At 37.5% G+C, this 10,579-nt stretch overlaps 1 protein-coding gene across 1 annotated transcript in view; it reads right to left on the minus strand.

Moving 5' to 3' along the window:
* Vps41 (VPS41 subunit of HOPS complex) overlaps positions 1-10,067 on the minus strand; it is a 144,336-nt gene extending 134,269 nt beyond the window's left edge. The window contains exons 1-2 of the mRNA XM_051194665.1: positions 9,983-10,067; positions 1,597-1,635 (exon numbers count right to left, since the gene is read on the minus strand). Coding sequence (XP_051050622.1) covers positions 1,597-1,635; positions 9,983-10,003 — 60 coding nt within the window. The 5' untranslated portion in view covers positions 10,004-10,067. The remainder of the gene's footprint in view (positions 1-1,596; positions 1,636-9,982) is intronic.
* Between the last annotated feature and the right edge of the window lie 512 nt (positions 10,068-10,579).

Raw genomic sequence — 10,579 nt, forward strand, 5'->3', positions numbered from 1 at the left:
GGCTGAAATCTCTGGAAATTGATTTTATTTTATTAATTTCTCACTCACCATATTATTTTGAATAGCTTTAGATGTCAATTCATTTTAATTTTAATGTTTAATACTAAACATTTAATATATTTAAGTTATTAGACATACTCATAGCCTCAGAACTGTGAAGAAACCCTACCACAAAGTCATCATATTTATAAAGTATGTTTTCTATTAACAGTAGCAAAAGCTATAAAGATAAAGGTGGCAGAAATTAGGCACTCTGTTATTACACACCTTGGTAAGGGGCCGACAGATGCAAAATGTGTACCTGATATTTTGCTTCAATGGAATGAAGTAGAAAAATTAGCCAAAACTTAGCCATTTCAGTTGCTTGTCTGAATCATACAAGACCAGTGAAGCTTTCACTCACACAAAGCAGACCCCCATGGTTTCAGTCCACATATGATGCTCTTCTCTCTCCTTGGCTCTCCTCTTTAAACTGATGTGTTGGGGGCTGGAGAGATGCCTCAGCAGTTTAGAACACTGGCTGCTCTTCCAGGGGTCCTGAGTTCAATTACCAGTAACCACATGGTAGCTCACAACCACCTATAATGAGATTGGGTACCCTTTTCTGGCATACAGGCACACATACAGAGCACTCAATATAAGTAAATACGTTTTATTAAAACTGATGTCTGGGGAGTTTGTTTTGGTTTTGTTTATTTGTTTGTTGGTTGGTTTTTCAAGAGATGTGTTGGTTTTTAACAGTTTTAATCCATAAAATTTCATTCCTGTCCTTAGCCACTTATTATAGCTCACAATCATATCAATACACCATCCCTGCCAAACTCTTTTCATTTGGTTTAACTTTTCAAATATTAAAAGGAAACATGTTATCCATTAGACTATCCACACAATTTGTAATCTAGCTAATTTGCATTATGCTCATTCTATTTCTTATGCAGAGTTTTGAAAAGTTTTTCAAAGCAATGACAACTTTTAAAAGAACAATTTTACTTCCCTTGAGTAATAATCTTTAACAAAACTGCCTAGTAGTTTCCTTTTTAAAGAAATGAGCTACAATTTCATTGATTCAGGAAATATAGATAGGTATAGGAAGCAGAGGGTACATGATCATTCATGTTCATGGGAAAAGAAAATGAGTAACCTTCAGGACTAGTGGTATAGCTCAGTGGTGCAGCACTTGTGTGGCAAATGTGAGGAGCTGAGCAGAATCTTCAGGACCACGGGAGAAAATATATACTGTAGAACAACAATGCAAAAACTGTGAAAACAAGCAGACTTTAGTAGGTGGGCACTAGTTTCTAAAACTTTGTCAGTCTTCCAGCATGCATAGCGGCATATGAAAACACCATTCAAGACAACAGATAGAGAGCCAAGGTTATTATTGCCTTTGCTTTAGAAGATGAAGAGAAACATTCCTGTTTGATTCTCTACACATGATAATCCACATAATGTTTTAAAGAAAACCAGCATGCTACTTCTTAAATATATCTACTTTACAGCCCTATTCTTCCAGCCCCTGGGAATTCCAGACTTCTTTGACAACAAACTCAAGACAGCATAAATGTGAGTGAGCATAAATGTCAAGCTCTATCTTACCTCTGATTCATCTGTAGACTCTTCAAGAGACCCATTTTCCTGCAAACAGAGGAGAGAGGGGGTCAGAATAATAAAAACATTTGCAATGGGAAAGAATCACTGTACCCACCTGCTTTTCTGGAAAAGTCATTTGCAAAGGCATTTTAGAGGATTCCACCTGCTCAACTTTCACACCTCTTTTACAACTTAACACCATGACTGGCCTGGAGGGGGCAGGTGGTAGGATTATGGAGCTCCAAGCTTCTGTTTTCCTCCCTCAAACTCTGAACAAATTACTCCAGGAACTTGCTATGTGGGATCTGAACACTCAGCAAATAGAAACCAAGGGAAAAAGAAACCAACATATTCAATGAGCCAGTTTTTAATAATGAGTCTAAATTACTGTCTTGTCAAAAATGTTAGGGAGGGAATGGGGGGAGGCAGTTTGGGTTTGTTTATTAAACACTATGAAAACTGCCAAGCTTGAACTTCTAATCCTCTTTCCTCTACATCCTATATGCTAAGATTATAGGCATATGACACCAGGTCTGGTTTTATGTCATGCTGAGGATTGAACTCAAGGCTCTGTGTATGCTAGGCAAGCACTCTACAGTTAAGCAACATCCCCAAGCCTAAAACAGTTATTGAAGAAAGAATCTTCCTACAGTGGTACTCATGAAATGTGGTATCAGCCCTTTAATAAACCAGTAACTCTAAGACAAATTCCTCCACTTAGCACAGTTCCCTTCTTGCTGCACAATGAATCTTGCTGCTCTGGAGGAAACAAAGCAAAAAGGAAAAAAATGGACTTGATCCTGCTAATCTCTCACCTGTCCACTGAAAGAGAATCTGCTGATGCCATGCATCCTCAAAGAGGTCAGCAAAATGAAGATTTACTTAACGTACTTATAGATATCAATAGCAATAAAAAGTTACAGCTAATGTGCTGACACTGAATGTAAGCATTTTACAATCCATGAGGTAAACAAAGAGAATAACAAGAGAAGTGGGGTAAGAACATTTTAGATATAACATATTTTTAAGGAAAAAAAAGAACATTTTAAAGAAAGTCAGATATGTACTTTATACTCAATGCAAGACAGATAAAGGGATGAATGTAAATCCCAGTCTCAAAAACAAGTTAATTTTGTGTGGGGGGTGGGGAGCTTTGACACAGGTAATTTCTAGAGGAAGTTTAAGACAAGAAAAATATCATCCTTGTTCATGAAGACCATGTAAAAAATAGAGATGTTACCCGCAATTAAGAATTTTATTATGCATGTGTCATTAACAGGGATAAACCTGTTAATCTCTTCTGCTGGCCCATGAAGTTTATTTGATTTAGCATGACTCATACTTAGAACTCTCATTAGTTTGAAGCTGTAATCCTCCAAAACAACTGGTTGCTCTTACATCTGCAAACCACCAAAAAACAAAAAACAAAAAAGAAGGAAAATAAAAGACAGAAAGAAAAAGAAACCCAATTTCCTACCATTTGACAGTTGTTCAGACAGTTAATGGCCTGTGTTCCACCTACCCTTCTAAACATTTCTCCTCTGCACTAGCCACCCAGTTCCTGGTTTTAGCCCTCCTGCCATCTTGATCTCTCTCTTTCCACTTGTAAAATTAAGTCACTATTCCAACAGAATATGGAGGATAAAAATAATCCAAGTAAGCAGCACTAACTAATTTCCCACAAGCATCCTAAGAAAACACAATGGAAAAGGGCTCGTCATTTATAATAATGCTGAAAGAACTAGGTCTCTGATTTAAAAGAATGAAAGCAACTCAAATGGACAAAATGCCCAAAGTTAAGCTATAATATCCTGACGCTCCATATAGAAATCTTACTTGACATTAGCCTTGGCATTGAGCTCTTGGATATCTCACAAAAATCTAAGGCTATAGATGTAAAATAAATAAATAAATAACACTATATCAAACTAAAAATCTTCTCCACAGCAAATCAGATAATATATGACAGCCTATGGGCTGGGGGGGGGGGGAATCTGTCAGCCATAAACATCACAAAGGGCTTACCTCCCAAACCTTTAAAGAATGCACACAACTCAACAGCAAGAAAACATAGAAACTAATTAAAAACAGGTCCTAAATAAACATTTATCTAAAGAAAACATTTTAAAAATGGACAATTGATATAGTAAAAGGTGCTCGGACTCTATTCTTTTAACTGCTAAGCAAAGCCACTCTATTACTTCAGATAACTGTAGGACAGCTTTGACCCAGAAAGACAAGGGAAGCGGTGAGCTGTGAGGGTCTGTTGCATTGTCTCCTTATATGTGCAATAGAAACAGAGGAAATGTCAAATAGGCAAACAAATAAAGCAGTAGCTACTAAACACAGGGGGATATGGGATGGGTTAATAAGGGTCACAGCACACAAAACAGCAGATATGTAGGAGTAAGTGTTCTAAAGAGCTCAGGTACAAAATAAGGGCCACAGTGGCTAAGAGAATATTCAATGAATGTAAGGATTTTTTTTTTTTGACAGATTGCAGATTAGTTATAGAAAATGAACAATTCTGAGAAGGGATGAGTACCATGTTTCACTATGGTAACCATTTTATTCATATATACATGCATCTCATAGCATCATGCTGTATACATTAAATACACAGTAGATATTTGTTTTACTAGATTTTTACAGTTACTAATCTGACTTTGTTACTGACCATCTATCATATTCTGTAGTGATATATTATTTATGATTTATTTAAACTTGACTGAGGATTCAGAAAAGCAAAGTCAGCCTCAAGCTATAGAGATTGGGCAGTGATGATACACACCTTTAAGCCCAGCAGCCAGAAGCTAGGAGGTGGTGGTACACACCTTTAATCCTAGGACTCAGGATTAAGAGGTAGACAGATCTCTGTGAGTCCAGGGCCACCCAGATTGAATCAGCCCATTCAGCCTGAGGCACAGATAAGAAGCTAGTGGACAGCTGCTTTGCTTTTCTGATATTCAGCTTGAAGCTTAAACCCTAATATCAGTCTCTGGGTGTTTTATGTATTCGTGTTACAATATTCCACTCATACTGCTCTATGTCTATAATATAGCATTTGAAAACTTCTAACGCATTAGGCCAGAATAATGAGGTATAGAGATTGAATTTAATGGTTTCGAAAATATCTCTGATCCCTGAGTTTCTTGAGTATTTAATAGCACTAGCAAAGCAATGTTGTACCGCTTGTGCTAAAAACCTGTGTCTAGTTCTGATTTCCCATATCTAGAGTGCTAAAAACATACTTGGCTACTCTTCCAGAAAAATTACATTAACCCTAAGAATATTTTTTAATATAGAATCCACTCAAATATACATGCTTGGCAAACGGGGTAGTGTCTACTCACATGACTCATTAACATAAATCGTCAACCAATAGAGCTGGCCCAGAATATCAAAATCCAATTTCTTACTTGTCCCACACCAGAAAGAATGCAGTGTCAGAACCTAAGAGTTTCAGTGGCTGGCACCAACTGATAATGTGTGTTTCAGGACTCTGTAAGACCTACCATTAGCATTAGCATAAACCACCTAAACAAAGGACATAGCCTCAACACATCAACACTTCCATCTATGTTATGATAGCAATGCATGATAGACTTCAGACGTTAGCCCAGTATGGTTGCTTAGCTCCATTCTTTGACCAATCCTTTCCACTTAATGTTCTAGAGACAAAGAAGTAAACAAAAGGCATAAAAAATGGAAACACAAGAAACAAGACAAAGCCATGAGAGAGGTTACCATTAAAAACAGCATGGTTTTCAACATTTTTTAGCCTCAAGAAATCTTATTTGAATAATGAAAATATGAGCTAAAACTGTGTTGTTCTCTATGTAATATAAGTCAAACTCACAAAAACACCTCACAAATAATGCATGATTTCATGTATATAAGACAGAAGTAAAATATAGATTATCTGAGTAATGTGGGGATAATAGAGAGTTATTAGTATGTAAAGGTTCAGTGTATAAAAAACTCCAGAGGTGTATGGTGGTGATAGCTGCACAGCAACCTGAATATACTTAATCCAGCTGGATTACATACTTTAAAATGACGGAATTGGGGAACTTCATGTTCAGCTAAAATCTCTATGCTGTTTTGACTGAAGCAAAGGTGTTGGGCTAGAAGATATACACTGGCACAAATGTATAGCCACTCAGACTCTAGGCAGCAAGCTTAACAATAAATTCAGTAATCTACCTTCCTTTCCCAAAGCAATTGCTAGAACTCCAATCATCTATCTAAAGAACTTCACCTATGATGTATACTGGCCCTGAGATATTCATCAGCTGCCCAAAGCACAGATCAGACTGATTTCCATCCTCAAAACTATCACTGATCTCCCAGGCTGAGACTGAACCAGATCAGACGCCCTAGCAAGGCAGGCAAAGAATGATTTCTGGCACCAGGAGACTTCTAGTCTTTCTCTCCTGCCCCTGCACAAATCTATAACCCTCTAGCCACACTAAGTAAACTGTCACTGAGAATCACATGCTCATCTCTCCATGCTAGAAGCAGCAAAGTGACAGGTGGGATTTAGGTGTGACCTACAGAGTGTTGTTTAACCTAGATGATGCTGTTCAAAAACATCCCTATAAAAGTCTCCATTTCCAACTTCATAAAGATAACAATACATCTTCATGGTATCAGTATTTCTGCCTAACTTCAGCTGGAGCTGAACAATGCCAGGATGGAGGGCATTTTACCCTCAACACCACTTCCAGCCTCACTTAGGTCATGGACACCTGTCTTGAGTTTGTGATCCCCAATGAGATTCTCCTTTGAATACTCCCTCCACTTAATCCCAGCTCAATTCCACAAAGATCCTTATGGGTTTCCAGCTTCAAGTAGTGTCTTTAGAACTGAGTGGGGAAGGTGACCTGCTGCTTCAACATGAGATTCACTGTCATGACCCTAATTAGGTTCATGGTACCAATCTGAGATTTAAATGTGAAAAGAACTGGCTATTTCTAAACATTCACTTTCCTTAGCAGCCCAACCTTGGTTGCCCTAGCCAAGCCTGGATCTGGACAATTAATCTTTGTCTTATTTATAAGTTAACTATTTCACTCTAACCACTTTAGTAGATTTGCTTCATAAAAAGTCTTAGAGAATAAATTAACAGGCAAGAAAATGGAGGCACTGAAGCATATAGAAACCTGGTATTTATTTTATATGCATGGAGATATAAAGTGTACCATCTGATACTAGTTTCTAAGATGCAGTAGTGGAAATCAAAATAAAAACACTCTCCTATAGTCGGAAAACAGATGGTTAACTTTGTAGCTGAGTGGGGAGGATGAAAGTACATGAAGGCTAAGAGAAAGAAATGCAGTGAATATAATCCACACCACACCTGAATTAGTGACATCCCAACGTTTTAAACAATACAATGATTTCCCACACACTATACTGGACAGAATCCACAGTATGACAATTTTAAGTGTTCTCCTCCTGCTAGATTCATTTCAGCACTTAGGGTTTGGAAACTAGTAGCTCTTGGGGAGATCCAGACATGAGTAAGCTATAAGTCCTCGTTCTGAGGACTCAGCAATCCTTAGGAGACAAATACACCAACCAGACTTCAAGCAGAGTGTTATTCATGAGAGGTCGGGACAAACACTGTTGGGCATCTGTGACTATGAAAGCCACCTATAAATCGTTCCAGGACTAAGCAAAACTGCTGGTTACAAGAATTCCAGGCAGAATCGTGGCTATTAGCTTTCTATGAACTATAAAACACAAATGTTACTTTTACAAAGCACTTTTCCTATATTCAGCAAAATCAAAGCTTCCATTATGGCTTAAAGACATCTGTTTACCCATACTCAAGCAGTGATTTCTAGCTTTAAACTGTGATTTTTTTTAATAGTATGTTAACTCAGTACAGATGTCACCATTTTGGCTATTCATAAAATTAAAGGGAAACAATGATCAAAGAACACAACACTCAGGAAAGATAAACCAACGGGTTTAATCTTGTGCTATTCATCTTGGAAGGATGTTTGCATTTATAGGACAGGGTACCAAGAACATGCTTTGGCTCCCTCTGTAATTTGTCATGGAAGTTCATTTAATACACATGCCAACACCTAAAAAAATACCCAGGAGAATGAAAAAAAAAAAGATGTTATGATTTCCAAAAATATTTAAGGTGGCAAAACATGAGCACATTTATTTACTTGATTTTTGTGTCCTTTGTCATCTAAAAACTATTTTAACAAAAGCCTACTATCAGATTTGAACAGCTTCTTACTGTAGGTAAAAAATGCATCAATCCAGAAAATAGGGAAAACCTATTCTTGTTTAATCTTCAAAGAACTAATAATATGAATACAATTATTTATGTTCTTTTTAAAGAATCATAATTTTTTTACGAATTCACAAAACAGTTTATGAATGTTTGCTTCTTTCTGCAAATGGACTCCTCGTCTTCTTTAAGGCTACACTGATACCAATTGAGAAAGAAAGCGCTTTTCAAAAGTACATCAGCTGTTAAGCACCACAGAAGAATAAGGGCTAAAAGAAAAACCATCAAGATGATAAGAGTTAATTCCACTTCATAAAGTTCATACATACATATATATATATATATGTATATATGTGTGTATGTATATATGTATATATATATGTGTGTGTATTTATGTATGAGTATGTAAGAATATATATTTATATGAAAAATACATATGCATATATGAAATTTAGATTTAGGTTCTTCAGCATACTTTAAATAGCAAAGTAGTCTAATGAAAAAAAAATGTCAGTTTTGGAGACATGAGACTAAAAGCATAATAGATGTAAGCATGAGAAATTTCAAATTGACTAAATTTCAATTAATTTATCTGTAAATTCCAATAATTTAAATATATTAAGTATAAAGCAATATCCCAATATTGATTATCAGTCATGAATAAATTCTTAGCATGTGGCTTGCAATACTGAAAACACACAAGTAAAATAACAATCTTAAAACATAAGTATTATGCAGAAAATATCAGAAGGTGGTTTCAGAGAATGTGCAGAAGTCTCAATCAGAAAGCAGAATTCCACAGAAGCATAGAGGAAAATAAAGGAGAAAGACCTGTAGATAGCAAAAGTCCTGAGAAGGGCCTGTGTGAGCACAGAGTCTAGGGAGGAAACATGCCTGGCTTATTTACAAAACAAGAAAGGCAGTGTGAGGCAGAAGGGGAAGATCACAGTGGGAAAAGAATTCAGAGTGTTGGAAGCCTTGGCTGCCCTGTTGAGTAATTCCCATATGGGCACTGTTGTACCAGAGTTTGGGATGAAAGGGTTTGAGATGTGGAGGATTTACATGACTTCTACATCAGAATAAACATTTACCTCACACAATTCTTTTTAAGGGGCCAAATGTCATATGACAGGGTTTTTTAAAGCTTGAAAGCACTGTACGAATGTGAAACATCTGATGGTGTACCTGGTTTTCTAATTTTTAACATCAGACAGCTTTGTCAAACTCTTCTGCAGGAGTGGGAACAAAAGGCGTACTCCATTCTATCACACTGGGTCTAATCTAAGAACTTAACGAACTTGGACTTGCTTTTCTACAAAACCACAACTATGTTTCAAAAGAAATGGAAATGCTCAATGTCTCGCAGTAGTCAAACTGAGTAAGGCTGCTGGGAAGGCAAGCTCTGTTTCTCTTTTGACTCTCGGTACAAAAGATAATGTGCACGAATGATGGGGTAAGAGGCTCTTGCTTACAGTGTTCAAACCCATATTCTTCCTAGTCAAATTCCTTAAACTTTTGGCATGCATAAAACAATCACGGGTGTGAATGGTAAAAAGTCTGTAAGTCATTATTTCGTATGACAGTAAACAGTTCATAGCCCTATCACTTCTTAAAGACATCTCAGAAACTTGCAGACAGGACGTTTAACGTAAGAGGGGAAATTATATACGTCAAATTTAAGTGGCACTAGAAACGTAAACTTAAGGAGTCTCTTCCAAGGCCTGGCCTTAGTCCTTTATTTTGTCAGTTTCATTCATTTTGTTCTTTACCCTAATGTGTGGTTATCAGAACGTCTGTATGAAATGTCAGTGATTTCTACTCAAGGCCTCGATGCCACCTTCTGAGTTTCAGGCTGGACGTTGCCATCTAAGTCTTGCCAGCAACAGGGATAATTCCTTAAGCCTTGCATAGCCCATTCTTGACTTGCCTTCTCTGAAAACTTCCACTTAACATAAACCAAAAGGGCTGAGCTAGGCCTGCTCGCATGGTGGGGGTGTGCACGGCGCTATCCACGAGGGGAGGGGCCGCCCCAACTAGCCTGGCCAGGACACACACACCCCCGCCCTCCGCGCCCCAGAGCCCCTCACTCAGATCTCCATGTCCCGCCTGCCCCGAACTAGCTCTGCTAGCATTTACCTGCTCCTCTGCTTCCGCCATAGTGCAGTCTGAGAGTCACATGACATACCCGGAAATAAGAGAAAACAGCCTCTGGCCACAGCCTTCTGGGAAATGTAGTTTTCCTCACACCAGTCCGATTTCTTAGTCAGCTCTCATTTTTTACTAAACAGAATACAGAATTCTGTTTAAGAGAATCATTCATAGATAGATAGATAGATAGATAGATAGATAGATAGATAGATAGATAGATAGATAGATAGATAGATAGATAGATAGATAGATAGATAGATAGATAGATAGATAGGATAGATAGGATAGATAGATGATAGATTATAGATAGAGGATAGGTTTTATTTTGTTGTTGGTATGTGTTCTGTTGTTATTGTGGCATCTATTAAGTGCTTTCTATTCCAGGCTCTAGTTTATAGTAAAACTATGAATTAGCTCATTTAGTCCTCTCAGCAATCCCTACTGTTACCACCATTAACAGGGAAGAACACAGCACCTCAGAGATCTCACTAATCAAGAAGTCTAGGCTTAGAATTCGTCCCTGCCCCATGCCCAAGACTACCATACCAAATGTTCTTCAGGCTAATACTGTTGCTGTGCCCACCC

Source organism: Phodopus roborovskii, unplaced genomic scaffold, assembly GCF_943737965.1.
Source record: "Phodopus roborovskii unplaced genomic scaffold, PHOROB, whole genome shotgun sequence".
NCBI classification, from domain to species: domain Eukaryota; kingdom Metazoa; phylum Chordata; class Mammalia; order Rodentia; family Cricetidae; genus Phodopus; species Phodopus roborovskii.